This window comes from Coturnix japonica, chromosome 7 (assembly GCF_001577835.2).
Source record: "Coturnix japonica isolate 7356 chromosome 7, Coturnix japonica 2.1, whole genome shotgun sequence".
Classification (NCBI taxonomy): Eukaryota; Metazoa; Chordata; class Aves; order Galliformes; family Phasianidae; genus Coturnix; species Coturnix japonica.
This window is the reverse complement of record NC_029522.1, coordinates 24,308,518-24,325,686: the sequence shown is the minus strand read 5'-3', so window position 1 is coordinate 24,325,686 and position 17,169 is coordinate 24,308,518. Positions and strand designations below refer to the sequence as shown.

The 17,169-nt window shown below is 60.3% G+C and overlaps 3 protein-coding genes across 15 annotated transcripts in view; 1 reads left to right on the top strand and 2 right to left on the bottom strand.

Moving 5' to 3' along the window:
* Nucleotides 1-4,441: 4,441 nt before the first annotated feature.
* On the top strand, nucleotides 4,442-9,267 carry LOC107317020 (sterol 26-hydroxylase, mitochondrial). Its single transcript, XM_015869207.2, has 9 exons — nucleotides 4,442-4,681; nucleotides 6,285-6,475; nucleotides 6,645-6,844; nucleotides 6,916-7,113; nucleotides 7,225-7,388; nucleotides 7,550-7,716; nucleotides 8,005-8,086; nucleotides 8,154-8,354; nucleotides 8,452-9,267. The coding sequence occupies exons 1-9, from the start codon at nucleotides 4,457-4,459 to the stop codon at nucleotides 8,575-8,577; spliced, it is 1,554 nt and encodes a 517-aa protein (XP_015724693.1). The 5' UTR covers nucleotides 4,442-4,456; the 3' UTR covers nucleotides 8,578-9,267.
* On the bottom strand, nucleotides 9,199-13,502 carry PRKAG3 (protein kinase AMP-activated non-catalytic subunit gamma 3). Of its 7 annotated transcripts, none has more exons than XM_015869209.2 (13): nucleotides 13,253-13,489; nucleotides 12,467-12,506; nucleotides 12,013-12,251; nucleotides 11,846-11,927; nucleotides 11,718-11,776; nucleotides 11,555-11,600; nucleotides 11,397-11,451; nucleotides 11,162-11,288; nucleotides 10,905-11,070; nucleotides 10,783-10,820; nucleotides 10,563-10,709; nucleotides 10,386-10,479; nucleotides 9,199-9,793 (listed from the first exon to the last, which is right to left on the bottom strand). In XM_015869209.2, the coding sequence occupies exons 1-13, from the start codon at nucleotides 13,283-13,285 to the stop codon at nucleotides 9,771-9,773; spliced, it is 1,149 nt and encodes a 382-aa protein (XP_015724695.1). In that variant the 5' UTR covers nucleotides 13,286-13,489; the 3' UTR covers nucleotides 9,199-9,770. The 7 variants fall into 7 exon arrangements, 2 of the variants coding, with proteins under 2 accessions (XP_015724695.1, XP_015724694.1); XR_001556684.2 differs by having other exon boundaries at nucleotides 9,714-9,793; nucleotides 10,310-10,479; nucleotides 12,013-12,239; nucleotides 13,253-13,486; XR_001556683.2 differs by having other exon boundaries at nucleotides 9,714-9,793; nucleotides 10,310-10,479; nucleotides 13,253-13,485.
* Nucleotides 13,503-14,512: 1,010 nt separating this feature from the next.
* Nucleotides 14,513-17,169, bottom strand: part of TTLL4 (tubulin tyrosine ligase like 4) — an 18,862-nt gene continuing 16,205 nt past the window's right edge. For 6 of the 7 annotated variants that reach the window (XM_015868948.2, XM_015868949.2, XM_015868946.2 and 3 more), the window contains 3 exons: nucleotides 16,537-16,607; nucleotides 15,812-15,894; nucleotides 14,513-15,286 (listed from right to left, as the gene is read on the bottom strand). In XM_015868948.2, coding sequence (XP_015724434.1) covers nucleotides 15,142-15,286; nucleotides 15,812-15,894; nucleotides 16,537-16,607 — 299 coding nt within the window. In that variant the 3' untranslated portion in view covers nucleotides 14,513-15,141. The remainder of the gene's footprint in view (nucleotides 15,287-15,811; nucleotides 15,895-16,536; nucleotides 16,608-17,169) is intronic. The other variant, XM_015868950.2, reaches the window with a different exon arrangement.

Genomic DNA, 17,169 nt, shown 5'->3' with positions numbered 1-17,169 from the left:
TACAAATTATAAAACAATTTTTTCCTGCCGTCCCGCATTCTTCTGCCTCCTGCAAGAATTTTAATGTATTTATTTTTGCTATCAGGGGGAAAGCACTGTGTTTCTCGGCCACCCCCCCCCCCCCCCCACCACCACCCCCTGCCTCGGACCCACTTGGCCACTGATGGAAATTAATGACGGGAGGTACCGGGGGGGCGGGGGGGGGACACAGCCAACCACGCACACTGTGCAGAACAGATGGGGAGCCCAGGTGTCCCCCCGCATTGGCTGGATGATGCCATGGGCTGTGGAGGTGCATGGGTGCTGCGAGGTCCAGCTGCAGGGTGTTGACATCAGGGCCCCCCCAGCCACAACCAGGGGGCCCGTGGGGGGGAACAGAGGGCACTGGCCCTCCCTGCTGCGGGGAAAGCGTGGCCACTTCCAACCCAAACAGCGCGGCGCGCAGCAGCCACATACTTTCCCAGCATCCCTCCCCGCCTTCGCTCCCGAGGACACCGGTGATCAAACCCAGCCTGGCCCCATCTCCTGCTCCTGCAGTGAGGTCATCGCGCTGTGTTTGTGACATCCCGGCGTCCCCATGGCAGCGCCATGTGATGTCATCAGCCCGGGGTTGCGACCTCACGGCGGGAGGAGAATGATCTTATTAAAACAACACGGTCCCCTTCTGTGGACACAGGGTAATGGTGTGGAGGGGTGGGCAGGTGCTGGGGGGGGACACAGGGGCTGCATGGGGACAGACCCCAGCCCACTCCTTCATATCTGAGTGCTACACCCCTAGGAGTGCCTCAGTAAGGGCAACTCATGCCCATGTGACAACATTTTGTGCACCCATGGGCATGGAGATTCTCACAGACTCCTGCTTTGGCCTTGGGAGCTGCCAAAAAATCCTCATTGCTGGGGTTCAAGATACTTCTGATCCTCCATTGTCAGCCTCAGGGACCCCTGCACCAAAGGCATGAGAGCAGCTGGACATCAGACAAAGGGTCCAGTTATGGATGGAAGGATGGAGGGATGGATGTATGGATGAGGGGAGGGAGAGAGGGATGAATGGAGGGATGGGTGGATAAAAGGGTGGATGAGGGGACGGAACAATTAGACGGATGGATGGATGGATGAATGAATGAAGGAAGGGAAGGAGGGATGAATGGAGTGATGGAGTGATGGAGAGATGGATGGATGGATGGATGGATGGATGGATGGATGGATGGATGGATGGATGGATGGATGGATGGATGGGTGATGGGCCCAGCACTCCTTAAAGAACCTGGCTCTGGATTCTGTTGCTCTTTCCCAAGAGCCTCAGTTTTGTGCAACAGCAGCAAAGATCCAGCTCTGTCTTGGGAGAGACAGGAACATCCTTGTCCCAGAGGGAGAAAATTTGTCTTTCACTATGAGCAACAACTTTAGGAGGGCCTGACCTTGTGCTGCTGAGCAGCCCACACTCAGTGCTAGCACAGCCTCCACTCTTCACACTCCATAGGGAAAAACCAAGCCTGGTGAGCCCAGGAGAGCTAAAAGCACCCTTCCCCATACTAACACAGCACTGGGGCTTGTCCCACTCCCCCAGCCCATGTGTGCCATTCTGCCCAGCTCAGGGAGTGCGGGATGCTGCCCAGCAAGGGCCAGCAAGGAGGCACATGGCTCGGGCAGGCTGGGAGCAGTGCCGCTGGGAGGGGATGTCCTTGGGCCCCCGCAGGCCGTAAGTATGATGTCATGTGGCAGCGTACACAGCCCGCTCTGTGCATGGGTCCCCCAGTGGGCTTTACAAGTCCTGCGTAGGAGGAATCGACCATGGCCCACAGCCAAGGGAACTGTAGTCAGGAGATAAAATCAGGTTCGCTCTGGGCTGGAGCAAACAGCCTTTTGCAGTGGGAGTGAGGGACAGAGAGAAGCAGCTGGAGCAGGGAGCACCTCACAGGGCTGCTGGGAGCCTTGGGAGCGGAGGTGATGGGGAACCAGGTCCCTCACCCGACGCCGGTCCCAGGCTGGCGAGCTCGGATCCCTTCACGCCCACTTGACTTAGAATAACTCCGTAGGCACTTGAAGGCACTAATCAGCCTGGCCCACTTGAGAGCAGCCCAGGCTGCCTCCCGTCTCCCCGATAACAGCCTGCCTGTGTGCCTGCCGCCGGCCCCAGGTCTGCTCCAGCCTCATGGCCCCACAGCCTTTGGGGCACAGAGGTCAATGTGGGAGCTGAGTCCTAAACAGCTGGGCTATCCCAGTGCTTGGTGCAAAACTCAGTTCTAATGCAGCTGACCCAGATCTGGGTTGTTTCCATTTCTTCCTTGATCTCTCACGTTCCCCCTGCCAGCTGCACAGCCCCAGTGACCCCGACACAGCCTGTGACTCAGGCGGTGACAGTGTGGTGACACACAGCTGGCACGATGGCCATCCCTACATACAGACTATTGATGGTCCTGGGACCCTTTCTTGCAGCCTGGGCTTTCCTGAGAGTGACTCAGGGGATGCCCTCCCATGAAACATCCCCATCTGTGTGACTGCAAAGAGGGGTCAGCGAATGCAGCCCTGGGAAAAGCTCGCAGCCAATAGATGACACTGCACAAGTCACGGAAAGAAGCTGCAGCCAGGACCCACCACGTTGCAAGCAGCACCCAGTGCACAGTGACCGGAGGGTGGGGTGAGGGATGTTTGCATGGGGACGGAGAACAGCAGCGGTCCCATAGCTCCATCACCACGGACAAGCACTGGGTTGGCTCTCCTGCCTCTGCCTTGCCTGCCCCTTCCTAGAGCTCCTCCAGCGCAGCAACACCTGCAGCCCCTCCCCACCCAGCGAGCTGTCCCGCAGCTGGAGGTGCCCCAGGACCCCCACAACATTCTCCTGCTGGAGATGTGTCACAGCTCAGCCACTTCCTTTTGGAAGTCCCCACCGGGCGGCCTGACACACCGCCCCTCTCCTTCCCGCACGGCCTCCCCCGCAGCCCTGGCAGCCATCCCCGTGGCCTCGGGCCTCCCGCTGCCACCGCTGCCCGCGGGTGACTCACGGTGCACCCCGGGCTGGGAGCGGGGTGAGCGGAGGAGCAGCGTTGGGTGCTGCCACCCGGGATGTCACGGCTTGAGCCGCGGAGCGGGACCGGGTCCTACGGCTGGGAAGGGGGAACGGGGCTGAGCGAGGCGGTGGGAGATGCGGGAGCACAACCTAGCGGCTGCCGGGGTCCTCTGCACCCACCCCGGCGCTGGGGTCTCCCCGAGATACGGGATTGCCCAAGAGAAAAGGTGGGCGCTAAGCGCTGCTCAGCAAGGGGCAACGCAACGCCGGCAGGATGGGACAGGCGGGGCCCTTGGGGGCTTCCTGGTTGTGAGCTGGCTGGAAGCAGCCATCAGATGGCGGCAGGAGCTCACATTTGTGTGTCCTGTGTTGACGGTGCCGGCATGCACTCAGCTCCCTGCCCGCAGCATCTCCGGTCACTGCACGGGGCACATCAGAATCCTGGAGCCCAGCCTGGGACATTCCCTGTTCCCGCAGCCAGGACGCGGTGGGACAGGGACACAGTCACCCATTGGGCTCCGAAGTGTCCAGCTGTTCTGGGGACAGAGTATCTCCTTCCAGGACCTTGAACCAACCATGCAATAAGGGTGGTTAATGATTAACACCAGGATGTTCCAGCCAGAATCACAGCAGCCCGGAGCAGAGCAGTGCCCTGCCCGTGGCCCATGGCTCTGCTGGCAGTGCCAGGCTGGCCATGTCCTGGACACCGCTGCAGTGCAGCCCTGCCTGTGGGCTGGAGCTGGTGCCGTGTTCCCTCATCACTGTGACAAACCAAAGCCACCCCCAGCAAGGTGCCCACAGCCACAATGCACGTGCCGGGCTCTCCCATTTGCAGCCTCATCGGCTTCCCTGCGGGGTGGCTGTGCCCTCACTCCGCTCCCAGACGCTATTCCAGGGTGGGAGGGATGGATGCTCGGGGCAACCTCAGCTTAACAACACCCCTGTCACTGTTCCTGTGTCCTGGAGACCTTCCCAAGGGACCCTCCGGGGTTCACAAGATGTTCCAGGCTACTGCAGGAGATGCACTACGGTGGGGGGAGCAAAAGGGACAAGGATGGGCAGGGGCAAAGATGGGAAGAAAAATGGGGCAGAAAAAGGAGCAGAGTGAAGTATGGTGATGGGAACCGGGCGGGAACAGGGGACGAGGGGTGAGATTGCCATAGCTAGGACAGGGCAGGCCAGGACGGACAGCCACCCCAATCAGTGCACGGCACTCAGTGTTTGCCGCTCGGCTCTCGGTGCGCGGCAGCCATCACCCTGCACGAGGGTGATGAGGCACACAGCGCACCCGGTACCCTCCGTGCATCAGCCGGTACCCGGCACTCGGTTCGCGTTGCCTCTACCCGGCTCCCAGTGCCGGTGCCGCCCCCTCGCCGCCCCCCGCACCGCCCCCGGTGCCGCCTCCCGCACAGCTCCGCACCGCCCCGTCCCGTGCGCTGCCGACGGAGCATGGCGGGCCCGAGCGGCGGGACTCGGCGGCTGCTGCTGCCCCTGCGCCTCCGCCCGCCGCCGCCGATCAGCCCGGAGCCGCCGTGCAGGACCGGCAGTTCGGCGGCGGCGGCGGCGGGGCCGGCGCGGCTGAAGGGACCGGCGGAGCTGCCGGGGCCGGGGCTGCTCAGGACTTTCGTCTGGCTCTTCCTGCGCGGCTACCTGCTGCACACGCACCGCCTGCAGGTGCCTGGGGGGTCCCGGGGGGCGTGGAGACGAGGGGATGCTCAGAGGGTGCGGGGGGGGGAGTGATGCTGCGGCAGATGTGCGGGGACCGGCGTGGGGTGAGCGCTGAGTGACTGCGGGGACGTGGGGGTGGGCAGCGTTGGGGGACGGAGCGCCCTGCAACCCCTGGGGTGATGCACAGAGAGGGGCACCCAACGGCCCCACCAGCTGCCCCCAGTCCCTGAGTTGGGCACGGCAACAGTCCCCGATGGTCTGGGGGCTGCGTGCAGGGTCCTGGCACCCCAGGCTGGTAGCACTGGGGTTAAACGTGGGGCCGGTGGTGCCTGGGAAGGCAGAATAGGAACAGGCGGAGCTGTTTGTTTCGTTCTCCGAACATTTCCTCATACATCGGTTGAAACAAGCCATGGGCTTGGCTGGCCGTCAGCCAGGCAGCATCCACCCTCCGGTGGCCAGGAGCTCCAACCTGCCACGTCCAGGAGCTGAGTGCAGGATTAGAACGGGAGAAGCACAGGATGGAGCCCCCCTGCACCGCGGAGCAGCAGGAACTGCTGCTGGGGAAGGGGCTGTCACCGGGTAGCAGGGGTCAGGGCATGGGTCTCTGCTGCTCCATGGGGCTTCAAGTGAGGCCCAGCTTCGCAGACAGCTCCGGAGGTGCCTTTCTTGGATCCCAGCAGCTTCTCTCAGCCCTGCTGCACAAGGCCTGCACTGTGTTGGGTTGTGACTGTAATCACCTAATAGCAGAGACTTTGACCCTAACCCACAGCCTCCCGTTCCTGGGGTGGCCCTAGTCCTCAGGCCCCTCTTCCTGGGGTGCTGCCTGCAGCACTGGGGTGGCCGTCCCTCCCCCTCCTGCTGCCACCACGCACGAGGAACGTCTGTCTCCTGGTGGTGACGAATCCAGATGAATCTGGGCTCAGGCTGCGACGCAGTCACCAAGGGAGATTGTACCACGTGCATCCCAGCAGCCAGGGGGAATGGGGACCGGGGCTTCCCTGTAAGGTGCTCACAGCTCCCCAGGCTCAGCTCAGCTCCAGAGGGGCTCTTGGTGCCCAGCAAGGTGTCACACACCCGCTGGAAATGTCCCTGTGGATGGCAAGGGAGTGCTCAGCTGACCCCAGAGTGCCTGGGGTAGTGGTGCTCTGAGAGGGCCATGGCTTTGGCAGGTGTGAGATTAGGGTTAGAGCTGGGGTATGAGCACAGCAGAACTCTGAGCCCAGAGAAGGACCAGTGCTGATGGATGTCCCCTGGATGGTGTGTCCCCAAGGCCTCGTGTGGCCTCAGCGCTGTGCCCAGTGCTGATCATTAACCATCCTTATCGGCGGTGGGTTCAAAGGCATGGGGACTGTCCTTGGGCTTGGCAGTGTGGATGATGCTGTGGATCTGCTGACAGCCAGCATAACGGGTCTGCATCTTCCTGCTCTGTGCATAGCGCTTGGTTCTGCCCCTGCTATCCTCTCTGGATCTTGCCAAGGCTCTCCACGCACCCTGGGGTGGACGATGGATGCACCACTCTGTGCCATGCACCGGACTGTGCCCTGTGCTGAGTGCTGCCCCTTGCCCCGATGTACCACTCACCCTACCTTGTCTTGTGCATGCATTGCAGCTGATGTCCCGGCGCATCTATGGCCCCATCTGGAAGTCGACCTTTGGACACTACCAGAACATCAACATTGGGAGCCCGGTGGTGCTGGAGCAGCTGCTGCGGCAGGAGGGCAAGTACCCGATGCGGAGCGACATGGCCCTATGGAAGGAGCACCGGGACACACGACGCCTGCCCTACGGACCCTTCACTGAGTGAGTCCGGCCCCACGGTGGTGTGGGGATGTGGATAGGAGCTCCCTTTGCTCCTTTAGCCCCAGCAGAGGGGTATGGCCACAGTGGGTGGACAGATCGCCAGGGATCGGGGTGGTGTGGTGCAGGACGCTCCCAAGGATTGGGGATGCACTGAGCCCCATCCATGCAGGGAAGGGGAGCGCTGGTACCGCCTGCGGCAGGTCCTCAACAAGCGGCTGCTGAAGCCCTCGGAGGCAGTGCTGTACGCGGATGCCATCGGTGAGGTGGTGTCTGACCTGATGGTGCGGCTGCGGGACGAGCGGAGCCGCAGCCCCTCGGGGGTGCTGGTGGGGGACGTGGCCAACCTGCTGTACCGCTTCGCCCTAGAAGGTAGGGGGGCCTCAGCCCTGCTCCGCTCCCCTCATCCTCGCGGGGCTCTGGATGCCGCCTGTTCCCCGCAGGGATCTCCTATATCCTTTTCGAGACCCGCATTGGGTGCCTGAAGCAGCAGGTCCCCACCGAGACCCAGCACTTCATCGACTCCATCAACCTCATGTTCAAGAATTCCATCTTCGCCACCGTCCTGCCCCGCTGGAGCCGCAAGGTGCTGCCCTTCTGGGACCGCTACCTGGACAGCTGGGACACCATCTTCGCCTTTGGTGAGCCACGGAGATGGGACTGGACCCCTGTAATCCCAAATGGGGAGCGGTGATTTTGACCACCTGGGGTTCACCACCCTCTATGTCAGCATCGGGTGTCCATCCCTGCAGGCAAGAGGCTGATCGATCGGAAGATGAAGGAGCTGGAGGGGCATGTGGAGAAGGGCAAGGAGGTGTCTCAGGGCTACCTGAGCTACCTGCTGGCCAGCGGCCACCTCAGCCTGGACGAGGTGTATGGCAGTGTGGCTGAGCTGCTGCTGGCCGGCGTGGACACGGTGAGGGCCACCGGGGCATACCCAGAAATCCCAGTGCTAGGAGCACGAGCAGGGAAGCAGTCGGTGGAGACCCCGTACCTCCCTCTGCCACCTGTCTGCTCCATGCCTCGGTTTCCCCATTCTCACTGCTTCTCAATCCTGTTTTCCCTCTGCACCCCCAGACCTCCAACACGCTGTGCTGGGCCCTTTACCACCTCTCCCGGGACTTGGGCATCCAGGAGACCCTGTATCAGGAGCTGAAAGCTGTTGTGCCCCCAGACCGGTTTCCTGGTGCTGAGGATATCTCCAAGATGCCGATGCTCCGGGCTGTTATCAAGGAGACACTGAGGTACAGCCGCTGTTCCACTTTGGGTTAGGGGGAGTAGGGTTGGATTGACACAGCCTGTTCCCCTACATGAGGGCATGGGCTTAGCAGTGGATCCAGGGAGTGGGACATGGATGCATTGGCCAGGGTGCAGAGCTGGCTTACAGCCCCTTGGGGCCGCATTCAGCCACCCACCTCCTCCCTAGCAAGGGAGGTGGAGCCATCAGTCAGCAGGAGATATTCCCCCTGGTTCCTGCCTTGGGCTTGACTGGGTCCATCTCCCACAACACCTCTCTCCCTGTCCTGGCCCAGGGTGTACCCCGTGGTGCCCACCAACGCCAGGGTCTTCTATGAGAAGGACATCGTCATCGGAGACTACCACTTCCCCAAAAACGTGAGTGGGGGCTGTGCTGGGGGGACCCCACTGCATCCAAGGCCATTAACCCCTTCTCACCCCACAGACCCTATTTGTACTGGCTCACTATGCTATGTCCCACGACGAGACCTACTTTCCTGAGCCAGAGCGCTTCTTGCCCCAGCGCTGGCTTCGGGGACACGGTTCCCCCCACCACCCCTTCAGCTCCATCCCTTTTGGCTACGGGGTCCGTGCCTGTGTTGGTCGCCGCATTGCTGAGCTGGAGATGCACCTGGCCCTCGCCAGGGTGAGTGAGGCTCCCATCCTTGGCAGCTCACTGTGAGCTATGCTGGATGGCCTGGGGGTGTCCCGAGGCACTGCTGCCCCTCTGTCTGCCCCAACAGATCATCCAAGCCTTCGAGGTGCGGCCGGACCCCCGTGGTGTGGAGGTGACATCTGTGTCCCGCATCGTCCTGGTGGCTGACAAGCCCATCAACCTGGAGTTCATCGCTCGCCCGGGGGCCCCCTGAGCTCAGGGCATCGCTGTGCCTTTCACATGCTACTGGGAGTGCCCCCATCCTGCCCCATGCCCAGGAGTCCTTTGGGGTGGGGGCACAGGGAGGGGTTTGCAGCCATTGGGTGTTCTTCGTCCCGTGATTGTGTCACTGCGTGTGGAGCTGTGCCTGGGGTCCTGCCTGAATAACTGACCTTGGCCCCAGCCCCTTCTCTGTGCCTCAGTTTCCCCCCCCTCCTCGCAGTGCAGGTCTGAGCTGCCAGCACAGTGTTGGGGTGGAATGGTGGGATTTTAGGGTTTGTGTGTGCTCCCAAGGGATGGAGCCAGGTGACCCTACAGGGATGGGTGCGGGCACCATGTCTCATGGCAGCACGGGGACTGCAGAGCACAGGGGATCTTTTGCTGTCAGCTGTTTTTTCCCAGATATGCAGTTATGGGGATGTGGGCATTGGGCAAAGCAGTAGGGGAAGGATGAGCTCAAGGGTCACCTCAGCCCCAGTGGAGCCATTGAGCTTCATGCCCCAGAGTGAGCCAACATCCCCATCCCTCTGGTTGTCCTGAGGTGGGCACCCCATCCCCAGCCCTATCCCAAAGAGCCGTGCCAGGCTGTGTGCCCAGAAAGGCCACAACACGGTGCCTAGGGCAGGCTGCTTTATTCCAGCAAGGCTGAAGAGACTGGCAAATAAATAAATACTCCCCACCCCCCTATCAGTGTACAGGGTCCCCTTGTGAGCACCTCTACCAGGACACTCCAGCCCTGGAGACCCTACAAAAGACAAGCCTGTGTGTGCAGCTGATCCGTGCGCTCCTCCCAGTCACCCAGCACAGCCAGTGGGACCTGAAGCACTGGAGTCTTGCAGCAGGAGGGGACAGTAGTCGCTGGGAGGGGGGGGGTGGGGAAGTTGTAGGTCCCCCAGGGCCACGCAGGTGTCCCTGTATCCAGCTGCACAGCTCCTGGTAGTGTGGTGCCTACTGAGCATCCCCATGTGCCCGCAGTCTGGAGGCACCCCCTGGACCCTCTTTCCCCCACTCTCTTCCTCCCTGAGGTTGGCAGGAGTTGGCCCCAGGCTCAGAGTGAGTCCCAGGACCGGGGCAGGTGGGCAGCCCTCCCATGGAGAGCCCCTGGGCCCCGAGCCTCCTTCCATGGCCCCGTGGTACCCAAGCAAGAGGCCCCGCGTTGGATGAGCCTGTGGCACTTCCCTGGTGTCCTCAGAGCGAGTGTCGGTCAATGCCTGCAGGGTGAGAGAGCACGCGAGGCCATAACCCCCTGCGGGCACTGCACCAGGCTGGGCACCCTGCAGCATGGCACTGCATCCTGCCCTGCAGCCATGGGACACAGAGCACAGGGACAACCTCCATCCCAGGCTCGTGTGCAAGCCCTGGTGAAGGAGATGGGGTTGGTCTGGATGGGGACATACTGATGGTCTCCTCCTGGCACTGCCACCTGTGTGGGCGCTGTGCAGGTCCCATGCCTGCTTAATGCAGCCCTGTCACCTTATGCATGGGGCACTGCTGGGGACCAGGTGGGCATGAAGGCCAGGAGGCGATGCCAAAAGGACGGGTTTTGTCTTGGGGTGCATCGCACCCCCAAAACCATCACCCAGCCCTAAGAGCTGCACAGCCTGCATCCCACCTTGAGACCCTGGGACAACCATCACCTTGGTCCCACTGCCACCACCTGGGCACCCCCAGTGCTCCCAGACCCCCCTCCCTGGCCAGGTCTGCAGTGGCAGAGGGGCAGCGCCTACCTGAAGTGGAGAGAAATGGAGGGTGCGAATGGAGAAAGATGGAGCGTCGTGGGCTAAGAGTTAAGAGCATCGATACCTGCGGGAGTGAGCACCAGGGCCTGGAGAATGTCAGACAGGGAGACGATGCCCCGCGGGTACCGGTTCTCATCCACCAGAACCAGGCGATGGACCTGTGGGTGCAGAGCATCACAGGTGTGCAGTGAGCAGGGAATGGCATGGGTGAATGGAAGGGATATGTGTCCCTGCAGCTCACCTGCTCCTCGGCGATGCGGTCGATGATGTCCTCCATGGTTTCGTGAGGGTAGCAGGTGAGGACCCCCTCCAGGCACACGGTGCGCTGCCGCAGCGCCTCCCGCACGCTGATGTCCAGGTTGTTGTAGGTCTTCTGGGCTGCCAGGTGCTGAGAGGGATGGTGGTGCTCGGGATGTGCTCCCATGTGCCACCACGGCCACGCGAACACACTCAATACTCACTATGACATCAAACCTAGAGTAGAGCCCAACCACTTGGCCTGCAAGGAGACAGAGCAGTGGGGTGAGGAGGGGATGTTAGGAGGGGATGTTGGGATTGGCATAGGGTAGGAGCTATAAGATACCAGCAGCATTAACAACAGGCAGCGCGGAGACACGGCGGTCCACAAAGATCTCCAGGGCAGCATACACGGGAGCATTCTCAGGCACGACGGCCACGTCACGGAAGGTGCCGACACACAGCTCCTGCACTGTCTTCTTTAGGAAGCGTGGCTTGGGGATGGTGGAGCCCTGAAGCGGGCAGTACATGTGAGCACGCATCATGCACACACCCCACCCTGCAGTGATGGGCTGACCCATCTCTGTTCCATCCTGTACTCACGAAGATATGGAGGAACTTGAGGATGCGCTTGTGGGTGAGGATGTGCAGCACGTTGCCTGAGATGGGCTCGATGACAGGCAGGCGATGGATCTTGTGCTTGATCAAGGAGTAGACGGCATCGAAGAGGCTGCGGGTGGGGGGATGTGGCTGTGCCCAGAAGCCCCCCGGTGCCCTGAGATGGTGCCCACCCCTGGCTGGGGGTCTTGCCAGATCTCCCCCCTGGGCAGGAGCTCACCTATCGCTTGGGGAGATGTAGACCAGTGGCTTGAAGGAGCCCTGCAAGTACACCTCTGCAAAGGGAGAGAGCTGCAAGTGGTGTCCCACACTAGAGCCACCCCCAGACTGAGTATGATGTCCCCAGCCCAGACATTCCCCATCACCCCCAGCTTCTACCTCTCCACGTCTCAATCTTGTGCTCCTCCACTTCATAGATCTGGACCTGAGGACAGGGAGATGCCCTACTCAGGATGGCATGGCTAAGGGCTGCCTCATTCCCCAGCATCCCTCCCATCCCCCTGAGTGCAGGACCGTGCCCTTCACAGTCTGGAGCACTCACCAGGGGCGAGCGGTAGTAACGGTGCAGGATGTTGATGAAGTCAGTGATGGTGAGCATCCCTGTGGAGACACGGGGCTGCCCACTCTGCCCACATCCCATAGCAGTCCTTCTGCTGCCCTGGCACTCACCCACAAAGCTCTGCACCTTGCTGTCCCACAGCGGAGCTGCCCTCACCCCATTTGCCACCAAGGCGAAAAAGGCCTTCTTGATCTGCCAGCAGAGCAGGGAGCGGGTCAGGAGAACACTGAGGACCCCCCCACTCTCAATTAGTCCCCAGTGATCCTTGTGGTCTCACCTCCAGCGTGGTGTCGAAGACAACAAGTTTGCAGCTAGTAGGGACGGCGTCATAGCAGCAGTGACTCCTCATGAAGTGCATGTAGACCTCAGCATCAGGGGTCTGGAAATTGTTGTCAGGCTCCAGTCCCAGGATCTCATTGCCCAGAGTGAAACTGACAGGCCTGGAGCCCTTTTGCTTTTCCTCCTCCTTTTCTTCCCCCCTGGGATGCAGTGCCTCTGGGAACCCTGTGGGCACACCTGCCCCAGTAATGAGCTGAGCTGCCGGCTCTCAGTGCCCCCACACCAGGGGATGCTGCTGGGGCCAGCAGAACCCCCAGAGCCCACTCTGCAGAGCCAAGTGGGGTGACGTCGGCTTCCCAAGCAAGCCAAGGGCTTATGCACTCATTGCATGAGTGAGCCAGCCCCACCTGCTATCTATTTGTGCGCTGCTTTTCCCCCTGCCTGCTACCCACCTTTCTCCACAGGGCAGGCAGCAGCATCCAGCAGCACCATCTGCAGGGACATACAGAGGTGGGGGGTCAGCAGCAGCCAGCCCACCTTGCCCCCACCTCACTGCTTGGTTCCCCCAGGGTGCAGCCCCAGATTGCTCCTTGCCAGCATAGGCCCCATTGGGACAGTCGTCCGCTCCAGGAGAATCCCAGGTGCAAGGCGTGGGATGCCAGAACACACAGCGCTCCTGTCACTATCCCAGCCGAGGCAACCCCATGCCCTTCCTTTCCCTCCTCCGGTCCTCAAGGTGTAAATCCCACTCCAGCTTCCTCTGATGCTGAGAGCCCTGCCAGCCCCACCTGCCACACGGGGCTAGGTATGCCCAGCCTCAGGCTGGGAGACCCTACAATAACAAAGGGGCAGCCCAGGCAGGAGGGGAGACGATCATAACCAGCCCGTTGGCCTCGTACCCCCACCAGTCCCCCAGGAGACCCTACCATAACAAAGCAGCACGCAGCACAGGCTGAGCTGGCAGCAGAGCCAATGTTTACATGCCACCCTAAAGCAACAAAGCCGCATGGATCACTCTCTAAGGAGGTCAGAGCTGCCCTGGCAGGGAGGTGACCTTAAACAAATGCCCCCCACCCCAATCATTCCCCAGCAGCTGGGGCAGGCAGGCGGATCACACTGTGCCCTGTGTCATTGTCCCCACACTGATCCAGCCATAAGATGCCGCCAACCCCCCACCCAGCGTGGCTGGTCCCAAGTGGGGGCCACTCAGCCTGGCCCCCCACCCGTCCTGAGGGTACCTGGGGAGCGGCGGGGCTGGAGAGTTGCTCCATGCTGACTGCAGGACAGCGCTGCTATTCTGGGCTTGCGGCTGGCCGGGGCCTGGCAGATAGGGTGTCACTCAGCAATGCCAGCCATGCCCCCATCAATGCGGGGGGGCCACGGCCACCAGGCAGCACCCACAGCGTCACCCTGCTGTCTCAGCCTGCGGCACCTGCTGCACCTGGAGACACAGGGGATGGATGGATGGATGGCCAGAGGAGGAAAAGCCATCCCCAGCCCACCAAGTCTGTACCACCCAGAGTGGGACTCGGCCCCACCAGGAGCAGGGGTACAGCACTGCATGTACGGCAGGATGGTGAAGTGGCAGCCAGCACAGCTTGGGACAGCTTGGCTGGGCACTTTGTCCCCATGCCACAGCCCATCCTGGGGTCCTGCTGCCATCCAGCCTATTCCCAGCCCCCAGATCTCATGTCACCAGCCCCAAAACCTCTTTCCTTACCCCAATGGGCCACCCCCTCCCACCCCATGCTTGCTCCCAGCTTCATTTCTATTTCAGGAAGGTTCAAATATCACCCTGGCCTGCTGCCGGGCCAGCCCCAGAGTGGCCGTGGGCGAGCGGACCCATGGCTGGCCATAGAGACAGGGTGGCTCAAGCTCACCCCAGGGGACAGCTGGACCCTGGTCATGGCAGGGAGCAGGGCCACAGGCCCCCACAAGGGTGCCAGGCAGATGATTCTATATCACAGCCGACAGCTTCCCAAAATACCCCTGAGATGCAGGGGAGGCTGCAAGCACCCCCATGCCTTTGTATGGGGTGTGAGGAGCAAAGAGTTACTCCAAGAGCTACAGCAAAGGCAGGGAGAAAAAGAGGAGGTATGAGCTTGGAGACTCAGGGCTGGGGATGAGCCAGTGGCGCTGGGGTGGCACAAGGGTCCCCCCCAGGCTGCCTCACTGTGTGTGATACTGGCCTGCAGATGTAGGCGTCCAGCCCCAAGCGGGGCGGCCTGGCTCCAGCCTGGCCACGGCAGCAGTGCTGGCAGCAGGCATCTCCACTTTCGGTGGCTATTTTCAGGTGCTGGAGAGAAGCCGAGGAGCGATGAGATTGTCACCAAGGAGACCAGAAAACAGGGCCTGCTGCGGGCATGGGGGGCTGAGGGGAAAGGAGAGGGAAGGGCTTTCTGCAAGCACCAGCCCCACAGCACCCCATCCGAGAACCCACTGCGCCTTCATCATGGAAGGGGCCACCAGGTGTGATGAGACAGAGAGGACACAAGAGCAGCTATGTGCAAAAGTTTAATGGAAACATCTTGAGAAACGAAGGGGAAAAATAGAACAGGAGAGTAGCACCCATCTCCAGTGTGCACACTGCAGAGCACCGCAGAGCCAACTGCAGTGAAGGGCTGCTCCCTCCCCAGTAGTGGGCAGAAGCCAGAGGATGCGGGCACAAGTACTCAGAATAAAAACCCATGGGCTGAAAGGCCCAAGCCCTGCTCCTTCCAGAACAGCAGAGTGGTAGCTGGTCCTCCCCTGCCTTGGCCTGCAGTAAGAGAAGAGCAGACAACTTTGCCGGCTCTCTGGGGCTCAGGGTTAGTGCAAAGCAACACAGGCAAGGAGGGGTTCAACCCATACTGGTGAGGGAAGGAGAGAGGGAGCTGCCTCCCAGCTCATCCAAATCCTACACCAACAAGGAAACCATCACCGCATCAGGCCTGAACAACAGTAACAAATCCAACTTGGCCAGGTTTTGGCATTTCTAAAAACTGAATCACACGGCTCTCTCCAGGACCAGCCCACGGGCAAGAGTGCAGTGCAGGGAGCTCCACAGGACTTGTGCTCCAGAACCAGCTTCTGTCTCTTCCTTTGAGGTAGGTTGAGGTGTCCCCAGGGAGGGAAGGCAGCTGCCTGCTCACTGCACCAGGGCAGCGGTGCCTGAGAGGCAGCCATCAGGTTTCTGGTCAGCTCCAGCAGTGCATTTGTTGAGAGGTAAGCTCTGAGCAGGGCTGGGCTCCAGGCATCTCACGAGGTCTCCATTGTTTGGTGACAGAAAGTTGCTGCAGGAGAAATAAAAGGGTCAGGGGTTGGTCTCCCTGGCTGCATGAAGACCCAACCACATTCTTGCCTGGGCACAAGATCTCCTTTCCCTTAACTCCGGAGGCTCAGGGTATCAGCTCAGTGAAGCTGGCAAAGCACAGCAGCTCTGCAGACTTTCCTGCTCCCCCAGCCCTACACTGGGCCAGAGCCTCTGCTCTCCATCAAGGTGGTGCAGGTCCCTGTTGGACACATCTTGTCAGCATATCCTGGACCATTACAGCCACTCCCCAACAAACCACCCATTCCAGCTTTTCCGGGGCCTTGCACCATCTGAGCGGGGCGTACAGTGCCAAGGAGACAAGCCCAGTTTTATAGACATTATGCCAGCCCTACCAGTTGCACTCCATAAATTATGCTGGCCTCAGACCCTGTAAATCAACCACTTTCTCTCTCCACTGAAACAAAGCTGCTTTTCCTGTTGCCAGCTCTCTCTGGACACCAGTCCCAAAGCCACACAGTGCGCATCCCAGCCAGGGAAAACTTACCCCAGCCTGTCCAGTTCCAGTTTACTGAAGCCATTTGATTGACCGCTGCTTTTCTGGAGGAAGAAGGACTTTGGCAACGACCACTGCAGGACAGAGAGAAAGACAACCAAAAGGCTATTTAAGCCACGACAAAACCCTCCAACCTACAGTGCCCAGAGAACAGGCTGGGATGTGCTTAGGCTGCACTACTGTGCTTCAGCTTCAACTGCCTCACAACACTGCTGCGCATCATCACTGCCACCAGACTGTTCCCAGAATAGCAAACGGAGCAGTCTTCTCTCCCTGCTTAATGAATGTCTCTGCTGTAAGTGGGAACAGAGCATCCTGAGGTCATAAGAGTGGGTTTCTTCACTGGATCAGCCTGCTCTAAGGCGCAGGTGCGACAGACGGAGATCGTTCCCTCACCAAGGGGAATAAAGGGCAGGCCGGATGCTATATATGTCAGGCTGTGCCCATTGCGCCCAACAATTTTTGGATGCAAAGTGGTTGCAATTTGATCTACTGCGCAGATTTTATATTAGCGAGGGAGACAGAGAAATGTGGGTTTTTCCAGACTGCTGGAGGCCTCAGCAGAGAGGGAGGAACAGCACAAACAGGTAGGGCAGGAGGCACAGAAAGTGGAGCAAGCAGAAAGAGCTCCGGAATCGGACAAGCCACAGATTCACAGGTTCTCTGCCTCCCTCTTCACAGCAACCTTTCCATAGTTTATCCATAGCTATGCTCACCATCTGGGCCAAATCCGTCCCTGCCCCATTGTGGTAGCCTTTGACACACCATTTCTTCAGTAGTTCCAGACCTGGGAGTTGACAGAACAGACAAGAAGCAAGAATGAATTGGGAAGCTCATAGACAGCTCCATTTCCCCCAGCTTAGGGAATGCAAAAAATGCTGCACAGAGTGAACTAACCATGCAGTAACAACTTGAACGCATGCCTGAGCCCCAGCAAACACGGGGTAAACCAAGGGCATTCACCTTTTGTATGAGCAAACACTGCTGAACGCCAGCACGTGGGCTGCTGCAGTGCCTGCCTTCCTCCCAAGGAGTCAGACACACCAAGAAACAGGCTCAGCTACACAGGGAAACTGGGGCAGCACAGGATTTGCTGATTTGGACCAGATCGGCAAGTCCCCTGAGCCTGGTGCCTGCCAACAACAGCACCTGATTTGGGTTGCAGTGGTGAAAGTTTCTACAGTGCACACGTAGAGCAGCTTTGTGGTCACCAGCTCCCTTCCCAGAGGACAGCAGCTCAGGCAGCTTCTTCCTTGAGCACTATCTACCAAGTGCATCATCTCCTCCCTGCCCAGAAACATTTAGGCCAGGCAAGCACACATGGGCCAAGACCTGGGCTCCATTCCTAG

Excerpts from the sequence above, each read along its gene's own strand:
- LOC107317020 (XM_015869207.2), top strand. The coding sequence starts at position 4,457 with ATGGCGGGCCCGAGCGGCGGGACTCGGCGGCTGCTGCTGCCCCTGCGC. Across the intron at positions 8,087-8,153 it reads ACTACCACTTCCCCAAAAAC|ACCCTATTTGTACTGGCTCA; the intron begins GTGAGTGGGGGC and ends CTCACCCCACAG. Across the intron at positions 8,355-8,451 it reads TGCACCTGGCCCTCGCCAGG|ATCATCCAAGCCTTCGAGGT; the intron begins GTGAGTGAGGCT and ends CTGCCCCAACAG.
- PRKAG3 (XM_015869208.2), bottom strand. The coding sequence starts at position 13,285 with ATGGAGCAACTCTCCAGCCCCGCCGCTCCCCAG. Across the intron at positions 11,928-12,012 it reads TCTTCGACACCACGCTGGAG|ATCAAGAAGGCCTTTTTCGC; the intron begins GTGAGACCACAA and ends CTCTGCTGGCAG. Across the intron at positions 11,289-11,396 it reads TACATCTCCCCAAGCGATAG|CCTCTTCGATGCCGTCTACT; the intron begins GTGAGCTCCTGC and ends CCCCACCCGCAG.